At 40.9% G+C, this 25,235-nt stretch overlaps 2 protein-coding genes across 2 annotated transcripts in view; one reads left to right on the top strand and one right to left on the bottom strand.

Moving 5' to 3' along the window:
* Positions 1 to 21,045, bottom strand: part of aven (apoptosis, caspase activation inhibitor) — a 40,107-nt gene extending 19,062 nt beyond the window's left edge. Inside the window, exons 1-2 of the mRNA XM_079572583.1 lie at positions 20,804 to 21,045; positions 16,462 to 16,630 (exon numbers count right to left, since the gene is read on the bottom strand). Of these exons, the coding sequence (XP_079428709.1) occupies positions 16,462 to 16,630; positions 20,804 to 20,983 (349 nt within the window). The 5' untranslated portion in view covers positions 20,984 to 21,045. The remainder of the gene's footprint in view (positions 1 to 16,461; positions 16,631 to 20,803) is intronic.
* chrm5b (cholinergic receptor, muscarinic 5b) lies at positions 5,724 to 24,058 on the top strand. Its single transcript, XM_079572750.1, has 2 exons — positions 5,724 to 5,831; positions 21,946 to 24,058. Exon 2 carries the CDS (start codon positions 21,964 to 21,966, stop codon positions 23,554 to 23,556), a length of 1,593 nt encoding a protein of 530 aa, XP_079428876.1. The 5' UTR covers positions 5,724 to 5,831; positions 21,946 to 21,963; the 3' UTR covers positions 23,557 to 24,058.
* Positions 24,059 to 25,235: the final 1,177 nt, after the last annotated feature.

Here is a 25,235-nt window from a genome sequence, read left to right as displayed (position 1 = left end):
CACCTCACCTTTGGTATTGCACATACACTAATTACTCTCCATGTACATAATATGTGGCACAACACAGACAACCTCACAAATGTCTGTATACAAATGGCTCTAAAGCTGGTCAAGAAGAAAAGAAGCTTCAGGGACTGCAAAGTGTGGGCTTGTACTGCTCCAGAAAGGTACTTCAGCAAATAGGCAAAGCTATTTAAAGTGAAAAAATGAGGGGAGAAGAGGACAGATTTCCAAAGTAAAAAACAAAGTTACCCCTCCTGATCGAACTTGAAAGCCAGTCCCGGTTTGCAAAATGAGGAGAAGGAGAAAAAGATTTTGAAAGTCAATGATCACGCTCCCTCCCCCTGCCCTCCAGATTGGACCTGACAGCCCAGTTCGCAGGAAAGCTCGTCTCATTGGTTAAAGCGATGGCACTGGGGATTCTGATTAGTTGCCGAGATCCAGTGCTTAAATTTGATCCCCCGTTTGCGGGAAAGCATTCCCCCAATATTATCAATATCAATATTTCAGGGTAAAGGATCCGGGAAATGTTTAGGAGGATCCGGCAAAGATTTGATCTGATATAAAGGTGTTTAATGTGTTCCAGCTTTGGCCTGTTCCCCGAATCCATCACATCAGACTAAAAGTGTTCCTGAAAATACTCATTTACAAATCAAGCACTGCCAAGATCAAATAAAGGGACATAGGGACATGTCATGAAAACCTGGATATATGGATTCAAATGGCTAAGAAGGAAACCTGTACTTTGTTCCATTTTAAGAGACAGCCCAAAAGTGGTGGCTGGACCTTTACCAAAACATAGTAGAGATTTAAATATCTGGACTGGACTTCACTGAGTTGAGTTAGATTTGCTTTTACATTCAGAAACTTTGTCTCACTCTTTGTAATCAAATGGAGGACTGTCTAAGCACACAAGCAGCTAAAGGTCCGTTTACACCCTGATCACTCCTCTAACCACACCTATTTGTGCACAGTTTCACCAATTAGAATAGTCTGAAGAATTGCACAGTGGACACAAATTGAGGTCACTCCGCCCCCGCTTCAGGGTGGGTCAAAACTACCACAAAGCGAACAACATCATTCATCATTTCAAGTACTTACCTGTGTATACTATAATGAATACAGTTTACGCAACCTTGTCCAATTCATCATTACTAGCATGTGAAGTCATAAGATATAACTAACAGTAGCAGCATGATAGGGCATCGTTGTCATGGGGATCCAGCTTGTGGGAGTCCAATTTACAGAAGGAGTGGTTTGAGTTTATCTGTGAGGCTCATTAAGGGGCGTCCTGCGGGGCCATACTAAACGTGCTCTGTATTCCATGCATTTTTGCCTATAATCGATAGTGGCCCAGAGGCTTAAATGCATTGGTCAGGGGGGTATGCACGGCGTATTCAGATGAAAAGAGCGCTTCAAAGCTGTGGAGCAGTGGTCCGTTTACTCAAGCTGTTCAATCAAACCGAGTGGGGATGAAACAGCTGGGCCTCCCTTAGGATCTTCAAACAAGACGCGGCACTAACAGGCGTCATAAAGAGGGTAGGGCCGCATTGGTGACGGAAGAAAGTGAGAGAGCGAGCGTGGCAAAATGGATGACGAGTGAAGGAGTAGAAGGGAATGAATAAGAAAGGTTTTAGAGGGAGACGCAAATGATTTGACCAGGACTGAAGCCACAAGTATGAACACATGTGAACTAACTCCCCTGAACCAGTTACTTTGGTATATTTCTCGTAAATTAGCCCCACTGATGGCACAATCTAAAATACCACAAATAAAAAGCTCCTCCATGTTGGAAAATAAGCAGCGTTACATAATAACACAGCAGCAGCAGCATCAGTCAGTCTTACTTGTGCTTACCTGGGCTAAACGTGACCTGGTTGTGACAGGGCAGGGGTCAGACGATGGTATGATGAACACATGAACCAAGTCGTCACATTCAGCCGTGTTGTCATTCGGAGCATTTCTCTACTCGAGTGGACAACGCCAACCAACTCAAGCACACTCTTTACAATCAAGGCAAAAGCATCCTCTGGCCGCCTCTGTTTACTTTGAGAGTCCAAAATGGTCCTGAAGAAAGCAGCTTTTTGAAGGTAAACAAACTGCTAGCTTATCAGCTAAACCCATTTGAGATCTACAAACATCTTCTTCTGAGACACTGAACAGTGAAGAGGCACCAAGAGCCCCCACACCTGCAGCACGGAGGAGGCGTCACAAGAGGAGCTACGGGAAACAACAAAAGGGACCAACGAGGAGATGGTGATAGACTGTGGAGGGAGCTGTGCAGGAGGAAGAGGAAGGACGAGGTGGAGCTGACCAGTGCAGAACACCACGCTCTGAGACGGGGACAAGCCCAGGAGGCGGTGCACCGTTTCAGATGATCAGAGGAGACAGAGGCTACAGCTACAGTTTCTCCATCCTCCAAGGTCATGCGGGTGGAGTGGCTGAAGGACAACGAGATCATCGACCCGGCCGAGGACAGGAACTTCTACATCACCGTGGACACAACCTGATCATCAAGCAGGCGCGTCTGTCCGACACGGCCAACTACACCTGTGTGGCCAAGAACATCGTGGCCAAGCGCAAGAGCTCCACCGCCGTGGTCATCGTCTACGGATTTCCCATCAACCAGTGCTCCTCCTGTGACCAAAACAGTGAAGATGGCGGCCGCGACACAACGATCTTTCACCAAAGAAACAAAAGAGTGGTGCGCACTGAATGGGTGCTGCTGCCGGATGCTCTCTCATCGAATGCAATTTCTCCATCTGTGAGATCAATAAAGTATCACCTTACCTTTAATTTGTGAAAATATGTCACTCACGCCCTGAACGATACTAGTACAAACAACATGCTAAAAGAATGTTAAGCAGAGCTGAGAAATATCAGGAGAATTTAGTACCAATTTCAAATAGCAAAGAACCAAATGTGTGAAAGTCTGCGCCAATGTTCAGACTTTAAAAAGTGTTTTATTATTTTGGTTTTAAGAGCTGCAAACACAGTTTCGCAACCATAACATTAGCTTGATCTATTGGATTTTTCCTGGAGCTGCCTCTGCCATTGGCACGGCATGAATGCAGAGCAGACATGTGGAGAAAGTCTACTGATTTTAACAGCAAATATCGATTCATTGTAACCAAACAGATGAATATTTGAAGCACAATCAAAACAACAGCGATGTTAACCATTTTAACAGGAATTCATAAACCTGTCCATTCCATCATCTGTGCACGTTTGGATGACTTTAAAAAGTAGCTGCGTGTTGAATTGAATGTTTTGAATGCCATTTAATGAATAAAACCCAATAATTTAATAGCACAAGCGGTGACATCTATGCATTTATAATTTGTACATTGCATTCATTCCAATGAACAAAGGACAGCGTGACAAATTTGATATTAAGAGCAAATTGGACACAAAGGAAAACGTGTGAACAAAAGTTTTTGAAAGACAGAAACTATACAGAAATCTTTCAAAAAGCCTGGAACCATTACAATTTCTACAGAAATGTTAATTTAGTAGGCATTGCATTTAGATTATAGGCATTAAATCTAATGCCTATTAAGGACTTAGTGCTTTTTAAGGCCTTAATTGATTCAATGGCCACCCTGTGCCACTGCTGGAACTTGAACCTTAAACTTTTCACATGCACAGAACTTAGACCTTGATCTCGACCAAACCGGCAGCACTCAGAGTTTTAAGACTCACTTTGCCACATGAGCCACTGGCGCAACCGTCTAATGACACCAAATATGTAAATTAATTAAAAGGTCTAAATCATTAAGACCCATTGCCAATATGCATTGTCACCCACGCGATAATCAGAAGCAGAGCATGTTGCCAGTTTGGACAGGGATGGTTGGATGTTGCTCAAGGAACCAAAATGCCGCCACCGTCCACTTATTAAAATAAATTGGCACAGCTTTTAAAGATGAACATTTGGCTGAGAATCCTTTGAGATAACAAGGTCTAAGAATAAGAAGAGAATTAGGCACTTAGCATCAAATGTGTTGAGCTACATTGGGAGCGGTTGTTGCAAACTTGGGCTAAAAAGCAGCGGTGCTTAAACTTTTGTACAACTGGCTCCCCAATTAAATCCCTTTTGAAAGGAAAGACAGAAACCAGAAACTTAATTACAGAAGAGATACATGGTGAAACAGCAGTCGGGGAGTGCATAAAAAATATGGTGGAGAATGAACTGGAGAAATGGTGCTTATTCTCAAAAGATCTCTAGACCATACTTCAGAGACTTAACAGGCAACATTTATTGTTGTCTTTTTTAACTTGTTGTATCCCTCATGTTCCGTCTCTCTCCTACGTCCACACTCAAAATGTCACAGTCAGAGCCCACAGTCCGGTAGACATCACAAGGAGATATATAAGAAAAAGTGTCCACCTGGATGTAACTATTACGATCTGGAGTTTGCAACAGTTGGTCAGATCTAGGTACAGAAACACTATGTGCCTAAAGAATGAGATCAGCTGACGACCTGAACATCCAGGATAACCAGGTTATTCCATCACTGGATTTCTTATTCCAAAATGACGATGCCAGGATCCTTTGGGCTCACATTGTGGAATAGTGGTTCAGGATGAGATATCCTTTTCACACATGGATTAACCCCAGTGGGAATCTTTGGGATGTGCTGGAGTAGTGGCCACACTCTCCCATCATCAATAGACGATTTTGGTGATAAATCAATGCAACATTGGATATTATGACATAGCAGAAGCTTATAGAACCAAAGCCAGAGCGAATGTGTGCTGTAATTAAAGCTAAAGGCCGTCCAAGGCAGTGTGCAAAACATGTGTTTTACAGAATCGACCATGGATATCGCACATACACATTTCAAAGGTTGTGTAATGTATGCTGGCCATATATTTTCCACATTTTTTAGATACCGCTGCATTTGTATTTTTGGATATAAAACTATATCACTATGGAGACAAAATGGAGCAAACAACATTACATTATAACAAGCCACAACATTAACTCCATCATTCTGGATATTGGACAGCTTATATTTGTATTGCATCTTACAAGCTTGACAAGGTTCTTAAAGCGTCATATTAATTTGCTCTCCACACTTGGCGGTGGTAAGCTACGCATGCCGTGTAGCCAGAGCTGCCCTGGGGTTGACTGACAGAAGAAAGACTGCTAGTCTCTGAACACCACCAATCATTCACTCACTACATTCACAAGGGCAAGGACACGACAACTGGCGTTTATACGACTTACTATAACCACGAATCTCATTTTAATTAAACCTAATCAACATTTTCCAACATAATATCATCGGGTAATCGGCACAGCCTTATTAAGCGTATCCAAATCATTGCTAATCTTATCATTAACATAATATTTACAGTCGTGAACATTGCACCTTTTATGATATCATGAAGCCCTAAAGGTTAAACCAATTTTGATTATATTAAATGAGCAAACTGGAAACCTCAGTATGACTTTATTTATGCATTAAATTGTCACTAATAAACATGCAAAGTCACATTTTCCACAGAACATACCTTCCATCTCTAAACAACATCTGAATTCTAAACCAGGACTAAACATTTTCTGAACGGGACAAAACCAGATCGAAGGAGACAACCAACTCAGTTTTACTATTTGAGAACGTACATCATCGACCCCCCTCCTCCCTCTGATAAGCCCCTCCCACCACCTCCTCCTCGCCTCCTCCGTCCCCGTCGCTCCATCCATCCTTTCTCTCACATGTCGCCGAGCGCCGCGCCATGCTCTGCTCAGACCAGGCTTACTGCCATGCGGGAATTTCTGCACATTTCTGCTGCAAACTGGAGATAAACCACAGCGCTGCCAGGTGAAAAAATTTAAATTATTTCATTTTTGTCTTCTTCTACTACTGACAAAGATAGTAAAGTCTAAACATCTTGGTTCTCGCGGCGTACCAAAACCAGTAGCTTTTTACAGTCAGATACCCTTATTGATGCAACCAAGTATTTATCCAGGATTGAAACCGGTACAAAGGCAAGACAAATCAGAATGTAATCAATTGGGGCTGTACTGAGAGACTCTTTCCACCAATTATTGAAAAAAAAAAAAAGTTTGAAAACCTCCTAAAAGCACTTCTTTGGACTTAACATCTGTTGCACTCGCCGCTGAAAAGACTTGACAACAATAAAAAGAAGAAAAAAAAAAGAAAAAAAAAAGCCACAGCACCTACCGAGAGCTTTTGTCCCGAAACGCATTTGCCGGAGAGCTGGAGCGCGTCGTACTTAGCAACTGGTGAGGATGAGCGGCGCTGCGATGACCTACGTGTATTTGGCGAGAGTGTTTTTCACCTCGTTGGAGAAGGGGAGAGGAGCGACGAGCCGCGCAAGGGAGCAAGGGAAGGGGCGAGGAGGGAGGCAGTGAAGGAAGCCAAATCAAGGTGCGAGGCTGTGAAGGAGGCAAGGACACGGCAGAGACGGGCAACGCTGGCCAATCTGAGCGGCCACATCCAAGCTTTCTGAACCCAAGGTGAGTGCGTGATGATTGTGGGGGTTCTTACTTGGCAGATATGTCAACTTCGGAGGCTCCCTGCGGCAGTATTTAGCAAAGACTTTATTAATGAATCGTGGAAAAAGTGCTGCGTCTCGTCAGCTGTCATCCCGGGCTTGTTTGGTGCGCTCTAGGCTGCGTAATGTTCACCGCCGGAGCGCTCTTGTACAACTATGGATGTTTATTCTTTTACCCAGGATGTGCACAGAAAGGGAATTGAGCCGAGCTATCAGTCAAAGTCAAAAGGCATTAGAAGTTACACGACTATTGGCGAGACAGAGCAAGAAGACTTGTGCATTTTTAGTTTTGCAAGATAAAAAAGGTATTTGATGTCTTCTTGTTTGCAGTTACGAAGGTCGTGCAGACAGAAGGCTTTACAGGAAAAATGACTGAATACCAAGATGTTCTTGAGAAATGCAAACACAGCCAGTGCAGTTATAGAAACGTGGAAAAGGTCTTTGTGCTTACAGAATCTTCAAAAAATGTCATCAATTTTGAGTAAAGATATGTAAACAGAGAATATGCTAAAACTAAATATCCCATTTGAACAAAACAAAGGAGGACAAAACCAGAACTAAATCAAGACAAAAGTAGGACTGCGTTCGGGCAGCACAATATAATCGCAAAAAATATTGTATAGCGATATTCTGTGATGTAATATCCGTATTGCACCCACAATATATCTATATCTACATAGTCTTCCAACTGAAGGGGGATCAAAACATTTTTCGCAAACTAAGCCAAAAACTGCATGGAACTTATAAATGTGCAAAAGCTCAGTTTGAGTTTAATTTTCCTGATTTAGTTCTATTTCAGCCCTGTTTTGTTCCTGATTTTGTGGGGGTTTTTAAGTCTAGTTTTGACATAAATTTGTGTTGAAATTGACTGGAAAACACTGAATTAAAAAACAAAATAACATGAATACCTCTTCCAGGTGTACTTTTGATACTTCTCTCCTGCTTGAATCCTGGTTTAGTCCTCATAAAAATCTTAGTACCACTTTAGTCCAGTCTGAGTCCCGGTTCAGTCCTAATCCAGTCCTTCATTAGTCAAAGCCTCACAAAACAACAGTGGCGTCAAATGAAATGTTGAAAATTCTTCCCGATTTGAAGCTGCCTGTATTTGTAGATGAAAGTGTTGCGAGTGTCTGGGATCTGAACGCGATGCTAGCGGCTTAATTTAGCATCCTCCATCCTCAGCATCGGTATCTCTTTGCTGTCCTACCGTAATGATCCAAAGCAAAAGACCAACAAAGCACCCGTGGGTTTTCATCTTTCTCCTATTTCTTTTTGGCTTCCTGTAGCAGTCTAGACCTCATTCCTTTGCTGTTTTGAAGCTTTCGCAAACTAATCAAGGATCTGGGAAGATGCTGGAAGAGAGAAATGAGTAACAGAAAAAGTAGGAGCAGAACTCTCAGGAAGAAACGGAGAAACACAGTGAATGAGAACAAAAAGGGGACAATGCAATGACAATTATTTTTGAATTATGATTTTCTATTTCCCATATTTTCGTGGAGCCTTGACCTCATTCCACTGCTGCTTTGACACTTGCGTCCGTGGCCTAATCAAGTATGTGTAATGACACCGGAACATTCAAACACACAGCACGGGTGATTGGGCCGATTCATCTCCGTTAGCAAAGCGTCCCTGTGTTTGTCAATCCAGTTAGTTGAATCAGTGAAGGCTAAATGCAATTTACCCCATGTCTTATTATGATTGAGACATGATGGGTGCCCATTAGTGGCCGTGGTTAAACTTAGGGCTGCAGGCGAAGAGGACGGATATGTTTACTAATGTGTGCGGATACGGCGGACTTTGGGCGCTAGCTTTCTCTTCCTTCTTTTTAGTCTTTAAAGCCACATTGCAGAACATTTCAGGTCACGTAGACTCTTTAAGAGATAAGAGATAATTGGCTACTTATAGGGTGGATCGCTGTTGTTTATTTCCGCGATCAATTTTCACAGGATGTTTTGGTTATGGTGGGCAAACAGCTGATTTTACCAGGTGTGAAGAGCTGTTTACTTAAATCAGTGATATTTTATAGTGCAGATCTTTTTTCAGAAGCAAAGCTCTGTCTGTGAACTATTATTATCTATTTAATACATTTGCGTCGCCCACCAGAGCCTCGGACGTAACGACACAGCAATCCCCCTCAGCTAGTAATGCCCTGCTCCCCGGTAAATTTGTCGGGTCTGAAGAGAAACGAGCAACACACAACATAAGATAGCCTTGCCTTTATTGATCTCACAATGGAGAATTTTACTAAGAGTCGAGGTTGGTATTGATCCTGCAGTCTCATGGTTCGGAACCCAGTGCTCTACCTATGGTGCTACACAGGCTGAGATGAAAATGTGTATTTTATTGTATACATTGGGTAAATGTTATGCAGTATGGCTTTAAAATAATATATAGAAAAGTTCAGGCTAGTGTAGAGAAGGTTGTAGATTTTCCAGAAGTAGAAAAAAAACATGACAGTTGTTTGCAAGCAATTTAAGCGCTGAAATGTAAGGCCAAAAAGATCTTTGGGTGTAAATATTCACAAACATTTTTGGCACTAGTTTAGTGGGTGGCACTTTCTGTGATCAGTGCGTCACAGAAAGTTGTCATTTTGCGAGGTAGGGCAGCTAACTTCCTCACCGCGCGGTAAGTGCTAATGTCACGCTAGCCTGATGCTGTGGGGTCATGACGTCGAGCGATGCTTTTCAAGAGACGGTCTCTGCAAGAAAATACTTAAATTACACTAGACTACACTAACAGAAGACCATACAGATAAAAAAAACAAACTCTCATATACAGTTCATCTGCATGAAAGTTCAGTGTTTAGTTTAATGGTAAAGATGATTTTGTACAAGCTTTTATTCATTCATCTCAGAAATATTGGCCAAGATGATCAATATTACTCAACAAGTGAATAGTGCCATATGTGCGGTCTCCAGAGTAACAGCACAATCAACCCCCAACAATGCACGGCCCGAGGTGACGTCGGGTGAAATGAGCACCCCTGATGTTACGAGGCAGTCGACAGTTCGGTCCCTTATAGCTAAATGTCAGCAGAGTTTTTCCAAAGCAATCAATGACACTTGGCTTGAGCAGAGTCCCCGAGGTCTGCAGAAAAACATTTTCACCATAAATGAAATAAAACACGCGAGGAGTCTGTGTCCTCGGTCAAATCTCACGATGCAGAATTCATGAAAAGAGGTGATATGCAAACTATTTTACCAAATCACATCCAAATTATCTATTTTCTAATCTGATCTGCTGTCCTTCAGATAAGGATAAAAAAAAAAAAATTGCTAAACCATCCTCTTGTGGTTTGTCTTTTAGTCCTATGTAGCGATGCTTCTAAATTCTCAAAGCTTAACAAAAACGCCAAGGTCTGACACATAAAACCTTGCAGAATAAGCAACAACGAGTTTGACACATTTCCACTTTTGCAGTCGCTACAACCTGCTCCCCGACGCAGCACACAATGCATTTTACACACACGACTGGCAAAGGCACTGTTATTTGGACAGGCAGTGGTGTTGCCGCATAATAGGCACCTGTGAGAAAGCTATCTGTCCATCCATTCAGTTCAAACAGGTCTGTGGACATAATTACCCTATCAGGCAGCAATTTCTCTAAACAAATGCACCACACGGCTGCTTCAATAGGGCGATATTAAACAGCCACTGAGACTATAGAGCGATAAACGTCACTAAAATGAATGCACTGTATTTCTAACCTTGAGCACAATAGGACCCAGGATGAGATACTCTTGTAAAGCTGGTATGTTTGAGCAGCCCAGAGTGGATCATTCTTACAAGGTTAACCTTATACTTATTGTAGGTATTAAAAATTCACAACTTGCGGGGCTTTGTGACCTGGAGAAACTAGTCTATGTATTTATTTATTTCAAATAAAGTGGACTGACTTCATCACTTGTTTGCAGGTGATACAACTCTCCTTATATACAGTATAATTGTTACTTGCGATGACAGGTGACAGGTCCTATAAATAAAGTAGAGCTTAGTTCAGTACTTTACAGATTCTTTACTTTATAGGGCTGGGACGATACACTATCGCGATCCAATACTATCACAATACTGCAGGCCTGATGTGATACGATACAATATCCAATACACGAAGTATTAAATTCATGATTTTTCATTATAAAAACAGTGATATTTCACCCCGAATGAATTTAACAAGAAAGCGCAAGGTGAGTTTCCAAAATGAATAAATTATGTATAAACCAGTCTGGCTCTATGGCATAAACCAATCAGCACCAGATCTGTATTTAACAAAACTACTTTTAAAACATTTCCCTTTTTCCCCCCATCACTGAGTTGAGTCAAAAGTATTGTGTATTGTGATAAACAGTTTCCGATGCAAGACACGCGTTGCAACAAAGTAGTAGTAATTATTGCAAAGATATATTTTGTCCCAAACCTATTACTTTATTCATACATTTATTTATTTATTTTATTTATTTATACATCATTAAATCAAAGACCTTAAAGATTGGCCATGATTTGCTAATTACTAAAAATAATATTAAACAATTAACACACAATCCAAGATATCTTGAAGAGCAAGAAAAAAAAAAACTTTAGTTAAATACAGGCACACACAAAAAAAAAAGAGTAGCTAGTACCTACCAAACAAAGGTATTTAGTATTTTTGCGTATGGCTTTTGCTGTACTGACTGATCAAGGACTAGATTAAATAGGAACAATGTTCAATGGATCTTGACTGAAACATTTGCTTTGTGACTAACCATGTATTCAATACTCCAATATATCTGTGCTGCAGCGGTCGATATATGTTCGCTACAGTCCAGTTTTCATAAAAAAATCTCTAAATGATGTGTATTACTGAAGGTGTCAACGCCGACTAACTTACTAAACTGACTAAATTGTGTGAAAAAGCACAATAATATGAACGAATATATATAAAGTTTTTACACCACATTTACCATAGTGAAGGGTAGGTGAAAGTAGCGATGGCTTGTTTCTAGAGTTGTGATATGTTCAGTAGTTTCCGCTCTGCACACAGCACATAGTTATACAAGGACAGCGCATGTTTGAAAAATGTACCGTCTTCTCTCGCTCAAAGAACAGTTTTTTTTTGGCCTCAAAGACGGTCCAAAGATTGACAGGTGCAAGGACATCTTCACTTCAAAATGGAACATCTGCTTCTCTTCTTGAAAAATCAATGACACAGCAGGAAGAAAGAAGCATGAACATGACCACCTTGAGGAGCCAAAAGTACTATTAAAAAGTTTTCGTTAGTGGGTGAAATAGATGGAACTTTCGGAAAGGCAAATTCCTGATTTCGTGGCGACCGTAATTGGCCATAAAAAACGGACTTTTGAAAGCACTGCCGCCCACGTACAATTAAGCGTCCTCTGGAGAGCGTCGCCTCTCGCTGTACGGCGTGACTAATCTGACAATGTGGGCAAAACACAGAGAGCAGGCTGCAGCAGTCAAACAGCTCAGGGCTCGGACGCCTTTGGCATTTATTCTACGAGAGATGGCACGTAGTAAAGCTCTGAGGGGCGTCACGATAACTCAGGAAGGTTAACACTCTCAGCACAGAGCTAGTCTTTTTTGGACTATCATGCTGTAAATGGGGTGATTATGCAAATTAGACTTTTAAGACATTTTTTCCATGTTACAACGTTCTCATCATATCAAACATACCATGTGTCTCGCATTTTTGCATCTTTGAGTAATCTTTGCATCTTCGTCAGTGGCTGTTCTCAGCATCGCGGCTCAGAGAACGCTCCTCTTGTTCGGTAAAGTTCCAGCTGAGGCTCTACGCATACAGGAAATACTTTCCTCACCTCTCGATCTTTGGCAAAGCGTAATCCTTTCATGTGGGAGCAAAGGCAGCTAGTGTTTACTCTGTGCTGTTGCACTCCGTGTTGGGTACATATTTCTTTTACATTCAGATCAGAAATGCATTTACTGCTGTTTGTCAGACTAAAAAGAAGCATTTAATGACATACCAGCAAATACCCACAAAACTAATGTTACAGACAACTCTCAGAGCATCAAACCTGTACCTACATAGACACAAGGCCAACGTTTTCACTATAAACTGTGGTCAAACTGCTGACATAAAGTCACTTAAACATGGCTTACATGCTTCACTACAGCAACACTTTCTTTTCTTGTTCTCTTTATTGGAACATAGTGCATAGTGAAGAGAAACAAGGGGAGGGAGAGGGCCTTAGGGTGAGTTCACTTGGAGAATCAGGAAGAGAAACTACAGGACATTACCTTTTAGCAGTTTTAGATCTATTTGCATTTGTGAAGATAATTATCAAAATGTGTTTGAGATTATTACTATACACCGGCTGAAAGCATAATCCCCTCATTAAAATCAAGCATTACTTAAATAAGATGATTAAACATGTCCATTTGGCATTCTTTTTTTTATTTTTGGATTTAGCAGGAAAAGGATTACATGAAAATCTGGCTCAGTAAATAACTGGTTAACAGCAGGTTCCTTGGGACCAGAGCAGAAAGTGAAGCCACTGAGCAACTGCTCACAAGATGGAAGTCGAGCTTAATCCTATGGCTCAAAGCATAGATGTGGAAGGTCAGGGCGTCCAACAGTGACGGAGCAGAGCAGTGGGGGGTCTGACCAGGAGCCTGTGATGGACTATATACACTCTGTTGTACAATCTGACACTGTTTCAAGTATTTCCTCTGTTGTACATACAGGGAGACAGTGCGACGGCGTGCAGGGAATTATTGCATGTAGATACATGTTTGTGACAAACATGGTACGAATTTGCTGTAAACAACAACACATTTTGATTACTCACGGTCCATTTTAATGTATTTATTTCACAAAGGCGCAATGCTCTAATTCTAAGCATTGGGGCAAATTTGATTTACAAATTAGGCCTAATAATAATAAAATGTGCCAGTTTTATACTGTACCAGGAAAGAAAATGATTTCATACCAAGTTTCAAAATGCTACAGAAAGTGTCAGTGTCAGGCCCTAAACATGGCAACAACAGCTGGTTTGCAATAGTATTGTTCGGTATTGTTTTAAAAAATACAATGGTTTCCAGCTCCATTTATAATGACAGACAACAATTACCCCTAAAGAAAACAAGACTCTTACAAAGCTTGCCCAGAGATACAAAAGGGTTTGAAAAACCATATGCTTATTTTCCAAAGTTATGCAAAGTTTGTATTGAAATGTCCACTGAGTATAAGCACAAACTAGGGAAAGCTAACAATGCGCGTCCACCATATGTTTCACTGATGAAGACAGTGTCTTATGAGCAGCCTTGTTTATGGTGATGGAAAATTCAAGCACGTCACTGCTGCTAATTGTGGAAAGGCTAAAATAATTTAAAGCTATCCGGCTCGTTTACGTGGGCTGGTAAGGATGCTGAATCCAGACACCATCTGTCACAATTGTATTTGATCAAATGATAGCAAAAAAAAGGATTGTCATGCGTCAGTCTGTGAGATGATTGTGGTCCCTGAACGGCAGGCATTTTTAATTAGAGCCGAACTTCATCTTAAACTCAAGGGACTGATTGGCAGAGCGGTGTTTAAAAGCGACTTCCCAAGTGACACAGCTCCAGAGTGGGATGAAGTGCTATTTACATGAAGAGTGGCAACAGTTACTGTATGCAGACCAAGGGGAACTAAGGTCACAAATGTGCAGAACACTGTAATAATTACCACAGACATCATCGAACTACGTTACTTTGAAAAGACATTGATATAGTTTGTATGCATTTTAAAGCCACACTGTGTAACATTTCACCCAAAAACTAGAATAAACTAGAATAAGCATATATAGAAACGTATATTGTTTAAAAATGCAAAAAAAACAACAACCAAACAAATGTGCGTTTGCTGAGAGCGGGGACGTCTCCAGCTTGTCTCCATGGAGATGGTGACTTCATGAACCAAACATATTTAAAAAGGTTAGGTTCCCATCCAAATCCATTCTTTGATTACGCCCAGCAAAAATAGTATTTTCTGTGTGGAGCTGGTCATTAGGAGCATTTTTTGTATTGCTGGTAACAGTATAATCCAATGTTACGCAGTGTGCTTTTAAGTGGCAATATGTTGTGACTTTTTCCTTTTGATATGACAGTTTATAGGAATCCAGCCACAAGATCTGAGTTAAGCACAACCAGATTCTCCAACATACAGGTGAAACTCGGAAAAATTAGTTTAAAAAAAAGTTTATTTATTTCTGTAATACAAATGTGACTTAAAATGTGACACCAATATAAGATATAGACTCATTACATTCAAAGTGACATATGTCAAGCCTTTGTTATAATTTTGATGATTTTGGCTACAGCTTGTAAAAACCCCAAATTCAAAATCTCAAAAGATTAGAATATTACATGAAATAAATAAAAAAGAAAACGATTTTAAACAGAGAAATGTTGTTTCTTGAAGAAACCAGCAATATGCTTTGAAGATTTTATAGTTCAACACAATAAAGGCTTTTTAAATGTAAATAGAGATTTATGATGTGGGAGGATGAATGACTTAGTTTTTGTTTTTCTTTTGAGTCACATTCCTCTTGTTGAAGCATCCTGGTCTTCCATAACACCTGAGCAGTGCCACAGGCTGAGAGCATCCATGCCACACCGCATTAAGGCAGTCATTCAAGTCAAAGGGGCCCAAACCAGATACTAAGTGCATATGCATGATTATAGTTTTCAGAGGACCAACATTTCTCTGTTTAAATCTTTTTTTTTTATTGATTTCATTTGGGGTTTTTACAAGCTGTAAGCCCAAATCATCAAAATGAAAACAAACAGAGGTTTGACACATGTCACTTTGCATGTAAAGCCTAGGTCGTGCAATTTCTGGCGTTTCCCAAATCGCTGTGTTTATTTAATTTTTTCGTGTCACACGCAGGCTCCTCGGACGTGCGGCTTTCACTTCTTTCGTACAAACGCATGACCAACCTACAATAAACGTACTGACCGTGCTGGCCATGTGGGCTTCGTATGAAGTTTGCAAGAAAAGCACACGATCTGTACGTCGTGTGCACCAACGGCATGCGTTTGTCTCAGAGATTACCCGGTTATTTGTGGGGGTGGAGGGGAATAGCCAACACATTTCATCCTTGGATACAGAGAAGGCGCATGTTTGGGCAGTATGACACACTTTTCCAGGAGCTGGAGAGCGAAAGCCGCAGTTACATGTCCTATATTCACGCATATATAGATCCAAAAAACACCTGTTCTCTCCTCTTCTTCCCTTCCCTCTCCCCCGGCAAATTGTAAAAACTTGGAATAAATGGCACCATGAAGCTTTATACATCAGAGTTTTCGTGCTGTTGATGCACTAATGGTGCGCGTGTCGTGTGGCACACGACACAAATACAAGTCTGCAAGTGCGGCATATGAAAAAAAGTTTTGTATAAATGTATGAAAGACAAACACAAACGACAGACGCACGCAGACGCACAGCGCCCGCAGAGTTTGTTTGACAATGACATGACAAAAGATTTTGTCATTTTTAAAACTTCAAAAAGTTTTAAAGTAAATCAATGAGGGAGTGTGTATTACTGAATCCTTTACCATTAAATACAGTGGAGCAGTGACATTCAGAAGTGTTAAAAATCTGTCCTGTCAATTTTAAATGACAATGTCACACCAGTGCCACTGCAACCAAATGTTCGTCACCTCCCTTTGGTCCTGTACTTCTTTAAACGTGTCGCGCCATCAACTAAACTTGCAAACAACAAACTCAAGACATTTTTTATTTACTACAGAACATTTCTGAACTGAATGCTTGAGTTAAAATTACAATCAAGTAATAAAAAACCCTTCTGTGTCCCGTTCTGCTCTTAACAAACATTTTTCGCACATCTGACACTAAAAGACGTTTTTTTTTCTCAGCAATTGAATGTCTTGAAAGATTCTTTGTCAGAGCCACACTCGACAGTAAAGTATGAGAGCTTACCTGCCGACTGCAGCAGGACGCTGTAGTCCGTCCCCCTCTGTGTGGGCGTGTCCTCCTCCACTTCCTGTGTCTCTGAGGCTTCATATCTGGCCCAGTTGGACTCCAGTTTCCTCCGGGAGAAGGTCTCGGTCACATGATCGTCACTCCCAAAGTCCTCTTCATCCTGGTCCTAGAAGTCACAAAACCAGTTCAGTCCAGTCGACGAGGAGCTTCACTATTGTTTTATTATTGACAAAAAGATAAAATGGTAAAGTGTGGCCGTGGGTTATGGATTGCCAGGAGCTATGGGAAAAACATATGCTAAAACAGTAATCATTTTTAGCCAACGGCATGCTATCAAATCAATGGTGCTGCCATAAACTCACTTTAAGCACAGAGATGCTCAAAGTGAGTCCGTGACGGATTATGGGCTTTAAAAATATGCGGGCAGTTCTGGCCAGGTTCACTCCATTACACAACAAAGTCCAAATCAGCTACTTTCTGCAGCTGAAGAAGAGGCAGCCCAAGCAAACAGGATTACTCAAACAACCAAAATTGCCATTAAATGGTTAGAAACTATAAAAAGAGAAGTTGATTTGAACCAGATTTCCTTATGCTGCATATTAAGGACACAGACACACACGGTTCAGTAGATGTGCCATACTTCCGTTAATAATTTAAAATCTCCAGTCAGTATGCAATATTCACACTGTCCCTTCCACTGTAGAGGTAGATATATCACTTCCAAATGTCTCGCCGGGCATCAGTACTTTGACTAACTTTTAATACAGAAAACTTTTAGCTCTGAGTCAGAGCTAAAAGATCAAATTGGAAAGTGTTTTTTGTTGACTAGGATCTTTTTCATCTTGTTCTGTAACTCGTGGTAAATAAGAAGTCATTTTCTTCAATACAAGTGTGCAGGGACTAAGGAGAGCTATTGAAGTATCCATCCCTGCTTTCAAAGTGAATGCTCTGCAAAATTACTCTTCATATTTCAACTGAATTCAAGATGTTATGATAAAAAAGCTGCTTCCTTCCATAAAACTGAGACATACCTTTATATTTTCTTGGTTTTAAGATAAAATTTAAAGAAAGTCACTGAACAAATTGCACAATATCCCATCTCCACGGGGTCTTTCTTGATAATGGCGTACCTCAGAGCTCTACAAACATATTGCAAAGGTTGTCTGAAAAGTCCTTTCCAAACTGCAGCCCGCCTTAGCACAAAACTCACCCTTGGTCATTATTATAGAGCATCTAATGGCTAATAGCAGCCCAAAATCCAGTCATACCCACACATTATTATGGCAGGAACAATGTTTATGATGCACTGTCACATTTGTTTATGTACCAGAGCAATTAATTGAAATTACAATTTAAATGGCTGCAATTAGCTGCAGTGAACAAAATATCCAGTTTCCACTGGGTCATGTAGCCGCTATAGCTGCTAGACATTTAGACAGACAATTATCAGGCAAAGGACTCTCAGGACTTTGTTAACTTATACAACAATCACATGAAATTCAGAACATGTTTAAAGAAGTCTAAATTACAGAATATATGATTATGATATTGGAAAAATATATACTTTGCAATTTGCGTCTGCCCAAATCTTGATTTTAATAATGATCAACGTTGCAGTTCAACAATGACATGATCTCACCATTACTAATGTAAATAATGCGGTCATTGAGTCATGTCCAAACCTCGCTATTGAAACCCTGCTGAAATGGAAGTGACTAAGAGCTGCGTTTTCACAAATGTAGCTCCTAAACAGCGGCCATTAACACATAGCACAACAGCACAGTCGGTCACCATGCCGGGCAAGTGGGTCAAGACCAGTGTTCTTCAAAAGTCTGAGTCACATTCGGACACAGCGTCACGAGGCTTTTCATTCAGCTGTCGTGGTGGAGATGCGTCAATGCCAATGTGGGCTGGAGTGAAATAGTAATATATTTTATCAGAGCTTTCACCTAGGTAAAACTTTTGGAGAACAAACATAAAGACTAAATAATGTTCAATTCAAAGAAATGCCAAGAACGTTCATCTTTTATAGTATAACGTTTTGATATGTTTAATAAAGAAAAACAATAAGCATTCCAATCGTGTGCTCTCTAGTCAGGAGCTACCACATAGCCGAATGGCCTCCACCATTCATTTCATTTATCTTCTCCACAATATAATAAAAAATGCTTAATTTGATAACTGTGTTTGATTGCGATAATGATATTGCGATATTTTCTGAACACACTTCTACACAGTAGATTCCATTAAAAACATCTAACTCAGAACCAAAACATGGCTTAGATTTTGGTGAGGATTAAACTTTAACATTACAAGTGTTGGTGTTGGTTGACAATACTCTCACTAAAGCCGTACTGCACAACATTAACTACATTCACCAATAAATGGAAAAAAAAGATAATAAATCTAAGCATTTATTTTAGTATGCATGAATATAGTGGAATACATCAAACAACATGTCTCGCTTGGCTTCAGACCTGACTCTCTTGGGCGACAATACCTCAGACATCATCCTATAACCGAGGGGTTGGCGGTTCGAATCCCAGTGCTGTAGTTGTGTCCTTGGGCAAGACACTTCATCCACCTCCAGGGTCTGCGGGGAGCGGGACTTCACCAGCTCGTTACTGCTTTCCATTAACTATAGGTAACCAAATAGTATGTTTGAATAGGTTCTCTTCGCCGCACCGTCTGTGCAACTGAGCATGAGGAGCACGTTTGGTCTCGCTGGTATTTTCGTGTATGTTTTTGAGTTTTACAACAGCTGAGTCGAGTCTAAATTGGTTGATGCCGTCTGTCAATCACACCCACCGGGAAATCGTTGAGATCATGCTCGCTCCCAGACTACATGTCTTTGAAATATCTATGAAAAAGCATGTAGTTTGGCAGGCCAGGCAACCGCTGGGATATGAAAACTTTCCGAGCCCGTAGGACAAAAACAAGAAAAAACATAACTGGCCTCTTTTTAACCCCCATAACATCAGAAACTGCACCGACTCACAACAGCGGGGGAACTGTTTGATTGCAATCAGAGAGCCCCCATCTTCTGGAGGAGATTTTCCGATGATTGCAATCAAAGTGGTCCTATTGTTCCTCATGTCATGCTGCAGTTTCCATGGCACAAGCTTTAGGAGTCAGAGCATCCCTTGGAGAAGCTAGGCCGATGTTTAGTGGTGTCATACGCAACACTGCCGGGGCTGCACAAAGGAGAGCAGTACGAGGGGATGGGGAGGATCATTTGTGAAAGGTGGTTGGTCACGACGACAAAGCAGCATTCATCATATCAACAAACGTGACTGAGGCAGGTACACAAAGGCAGTCTCTTAGGACGGTAAAATTTGTCAGTTGTCAGTCACTTTTTCACCAAAAAGTAGATGGAAGGAAAAGGCTCTTTTAGAAAGGGAGGAACCCACAACACAACCTAAAATGTTAGCAGCAAAATTCTACATTTCAAGTGTTGATTTCCTGCTTTTGACTTATCAACCAGTGCCATCTTGGGGGGAAAAGTATGTAAAAAAAAAAAGTATTGTAAACAAGACTTTGTAGCTGCCCTTTATGCTTAATTTGATTGTTACAACGGTTATACAGGGCCACATTTAGTAATAATACCACATTATGTAATAACATTTACACAGTTTTGTAAACAAATTGGTAACATTACTAAGCATCTACAGATACCAAGATCCCATAGTAGCATTGTGCACCATGCCTGTGTCTGGTTAAGCTTATAGGCACAAGATGGGAGTGGTAAAGTGTAGGGAAAAAGTTTGGGCATGTTGTAAAGTTATAGGGTCGAAACTTATTTAATGAATGAACAATAATGGTAATTACTACTTACACGCTTATGGTGTGTATACATTAAGAAATGATGAGAAAAGCATTGCAAATGTTACATGATAAAAAAAAACAGTAGTCACAAATGCTTTAGTGTGAAGTCATGAATTGCTACCATCCCTTTTATTGCATTGTATAAGTAAAATGAGAATATTATACCAGAATGCTGCACATGTGGTTTAATGACATATAAATGTGAAACTTTTTTATATTTTGAAATGTTGTCACGTGTTATGGCAGCTGCACATCCCTGTCTTTGGGGATGTTGTTGCCAAGGCCACAGTAAAGACATGTTTCGTCATGCTGGTTTGCAATCAAGATAAACCTTGGCACCTGGTTCATTTTTGATCCACGTGCGCCTTCAAAGTTGTTGTAACCTGAGACCGTGATGCTGCAAGTCCCGCGGTTTTGTGCTGGACATAGTTAATCATCTTTTTATCACACATAGCACTAACTACTGTGACACACAAACATATCTGGGAGCGGAGGACCGAGACACGCTGCTCACCCGGCGCCTGAAGTCCGCTGCGAGACCGCCTCCTCGTCCACGGGCGCGGTAGTGGTCTCTCTTGGTCCGGCCGCGGGGATGCCCTCCTCGGCCGCGGCCCCGGTGCTCGCCGCTGTGACTGTCACCATCATGCCCACCACGGCCACCCCTTTTCCCGCCGCCACCTCTTCTGAATTCCATTGGTGTTGTGAACCTTTAACCGGGCACTTTAGCGCGGTGCACCAAAACAATGGGGCAAAAGCGTCCGTCTGTCTAAAGGGCTCCACTCAAACAGTACATTCAGAAGGTTCCGGATTCAAACCAATTTCTAATCAAAAGTTATTAAAGTTTTTAACCCAGACAGAGATATTGGTCATTCTATCAATAATATAATTCTACTAGTAATATGAAAAAAGGTTTGTACAAATATTTTACAGGCTGCCTGTCTTATATTAACAGGCTTGCCTTTAGTTGAACCACAGCCATTATGGCCATGATAAAAAAGGTTTGATGTTGTGTATGTCAACTTCCATACGAGCGATCGCGATGTCGTCACATCCGTTGGCCGTAGGCATTTTACATTTTCATATTTGATAAGCATTTTATTAAAATCCTATGATCAGCAAAAACAATGTCCATAAACAGTGCATTCTCTTGCGCTGTAACAGATCTATCATTTTATAAAACCGAGTTAGAGGCCTGTATGCATCAGCTGTTGCCTACCATTCACCAAAACATCCGGCGAAAATTGCGGAAGAAAACAATAACAGCGATCGCTCGTATTGATGATATGGGCTTTACAAAAACAATTGATTTGATGAATAAAATGTTGTACAGGGAGGGACATGATAACATTAAATTAACAAACTACATTTGATTCTAATTTTTTTTTTTTGCTTCCAGTTTAGTCTAATGGTCATGGGATCAAAACATGCTTAATTATAAACAGGGAATTATATATGAGAAATCAACATATAAGTATTAATATGTACAAAGGTTTGTAGCAATAATACATTTTATTTGATGCGCCTTCCAATAAACGCAAGGGCACAATAAAGTAAAATATACACACCAAGAACAAACTAAGCTCACTCTCAACTTTGCACTTGTAGGCAAGCAGTTCTACAAAGTTAACAATGTATCCTTTTTGTTTTTCTCTCCAGGTGCTGCTCTCTTTCCACATGGATCCCCAAAAGAACATCTTCCACGACCTGGCCAATTACACCAGTGACTTTGAACCTAACAGTGTGGCAGCCGGTTTTGCAAACAGCACTTTTGGCAATGCCTCCCACGCCTACGCTGCTCCAAATAACATTTGGGAGGCCATAGCTATTGCCACCTTATCCGCAATTGTCAGCTTAATAACCATAGTAGGCAATGTCCTGGTCATGGTTTCTTTCAAAGTCAACAGCCAGCTTAAGACAGTCAACAATTACTATTTGCTCAGCTTAGCCTTCGCTGACCTCATCATAGGATCGTTGTCTATGAACTTGTACACTACATATATCTTAATGGGCTACTGGTCTTTGGGAAACTTAGCGTGCGATCTCTGGCTGGCAGTGGATTATGTAGCCAGCAACGCTTCTGTTATGAACTTATTAGTCATCAGCTTTGACAGGTACTTTTCCATTACAAGGCCGTTAACATACAGGGCGAAGCGGACTCCGAAAAGAGCAGCTATAATGATAGGCTTGGCATGGCTTGTGTCTTTCGTACTGTGGGCACCCCCCATTCTGTGCTGGCAATATTTTGTTGGCGAGCGCACTGTGCAATGGGACCAATGCCAAATCCAGTTCCTCACGGAGCCGGTGATCACTTTTGGCACTGCTATTGCTGCTTTCTACATCCCTGTTTCAGTAATGACAATCTTGTATTGTCGAATCTACAAAGAAACACAAAAAAGAACTAAGGATCTGGCTGAGTTGCAAGGACTGACCAGCGGAAGCATCCAGGAGGGGTCCAAACCTCAAAAGACAGTCATTCGCTCGTGTTTTCATTTCACGAGGGAAAAGGGAGCTCGCAGCCAAGCATCCTGGTCTTCTTCTAACCAAAGCAACGTCACCAAGACAACCACAAGGTCGGACGATGCGTGGACCAAATCCGACCAGGTGACCACATCCTTCAACAGCTACACTTCTTCCGAGGAGGACGAGCATCAGGTCTCCATGGATACGCCCCAAGGCTCCTTCAAAGATCAAACACAGAGTAGTAAGAACGGTCAAGTGGCCGACTACGGGGGAGACGAGCAGTACTTCTCGCCCTCCAAGAAAAATGGCAAAAAGGGCATTGCGTATAAGTTCAAGCCAGGTTCGAAGGGGAAAAATTCGAGCGCAGATCCATCTCCGAGCAAGGCTGAAACAGAAGTGGCAACCCAAAACAACCCATCGCCTTCCTCCACCACGTCGAAACCTTTGGACCCAAACATGAAGAATCAAATCACCAAGAGAAAGCGGATGGTGCTTGTAAAGGAGAAAAAAGCAGCCCAGACCTTGAGCGCAATCTTGCTAGCGTTTATACTCACCTGGACACCATATAACATAATGGTACTGATCTCGACCTTCTGCGCTGAGTGTATCCCTACCTGGCTGTGGCACTTGGGTTATTGGCTGTGTTACGTCAACAGCACCATCAATCCCATGTGTTATGCCCTGTGTAACAAGACCTTCCAGAAGACCTTCAGGATGCTGCTGCTGTGCCAGTGGAGGCGGAGGAGGCGCGAGGAGAAGCTCTACTGGGGGGGACAGAACCAACACGTCAACAATAAAGTCACTTGAACTGGTGAAACAGGGAAGATAAGGAGGTTTTAGGGTCAGAGTACTTTACGTTTGCTGCGCAGAGGACCTTGGAGGTGGTGCAGCCTAACAGGGCAGCACCGAAAGAGGAAAACTCTTTTCAAGATTCAGTTCATGATTATGAGAAGTGTGTTTATGTTGCCAAAGACCGGTTAAAAACATTAAAAAAAAAAAATCTTTTAAGAATAGTTGTAACCATAAAACCTGACATCATTTCAATCAATATTCTATAGGCCTACACTGATACTGTACATTTTAAAATCCTTTGACATCCTTCCATGGTCACTCCAAATGAAGTTATAAAATTACGTGATGTGGCATGATCTGAAAGGCCCTTTTCTTTTTTTTCTTTTTTTACAAACAATGAAAGAGTGTGCAAATAAAGTTTAAACTTTTAGTTGTGGTCCAAACTCATTTCTAACTTTACTAACACATTTCTAACATCCCAACTCTTCACAGGGAAGACTTTATAAGTACGATTCATAACTTTCTCCTGTTACGGTATAACCAGAGCAAGCCTGCCAGTTCACCAGATAAAAAGGCTTTATGATTAGACGCACACCACATAAAGGCCTTTATGTACAAATGCTTTTACAACGTAAGGAGGACAAAACTAATTTGATTCCACTTCAAGAAAAAAAAATATGGGCAGAGGATTTTAAGATTAGCAATTTTGGAGTATAAAACGACACATTTAAGTGGGGAAAGTAAACAATGTTATTTCTTCCTGAAAAGATAATGGTTTATTGTTTGCATTGCAACAGACTTCTTGACAAAATGTATTGGGTTTCTAACTACACAATGTACTTTTTTCTTATTTTATTTTTTGCTTGAATAATCTGTATAAAGAAAAGAGTGCAGGTCTACATAGTTGTTTGACACTTATGAAACTGTAATATAAAATCTTGCTATTTAAGTGTTTTGTGATGTTTTCTGGTTTCTAAATTATGCTGATGTTTTGATTTCAAGGGCTAATCACTTTCTTTGTATTTAAGCAGCTTATGTTTCACATGACATAACTTTCAGATTAAGCAGTATATCCAATGTTCATACTAGGGTAAAAAAGAAAATGTAAGTAAGACTGTCATTCACATATCTTCCTCTCGGGGGCGTTGTGCTGTTGTAAATTAAGCGCCGTCTCTTCGATGTATGGTGTTATGCTCTGTGCCTTTTGGTGAGCTCAGAGTGAATGAAAATGTGCCGTTTTACTCATTCCGTTTTGTGAAAGTTAGATATTTGTATGATTTGTTAATGATGTAAATGTGTAAAATACAAGTTGAAACAAAATTACACTGCAAGTTTATTTTTAAAACTATAGGTGTCTGTGCTTGCTTTGTGTGTAGAAGTCAATTCCTTATATTGAGTATATTATTTGATATGGGATCAAAGTGTGGCCAGGTAGGGTTGGTTTCATTACTTACAATTCCGACATGATACCCTTAATCACCTGAGGAAACAGGTTAAAGAACACAGGTTTGTAAAGACATCTCTGAATAGAAACAGTACTGCATTTGACTTTTTTTTTGGTTTGTTTTTTTAAACCTTTCCAGACGCTCACAGGTGCTTTACAACTACAATTCTCATAGAAGTTAAGACTTCCAGCCTGCGCCATCAACACTCCCAATGACACACACGATATTCAAGCAAGACAGTCTTGCCCA

Source organism: Gobius niger (assembly GCF_951799975.1).
Source record: "Gobius niger genome assembly, chromosome: 15".
In the NCBI taxonomy this organism is placed as follows: domain Eukaryota; kingdom Metazoa; phylum Chordata; class Actinopteri; order Gobiiformes; family Gobiidae; genus Gobius; species Gobius niger.
This window is presented reverse-complemented; position numbering and strand designations above follow the sequence as displayed.

Bases quoted from the DNA above. Each gene is read 5' to 3' on its own strand.
- chrm5b (XM_079572750.1), top strand. From the start codon at position 21,964: ATGGATCCCCAAAAGAACATCTTCCACGACCTGGCCAATTACACCAGT.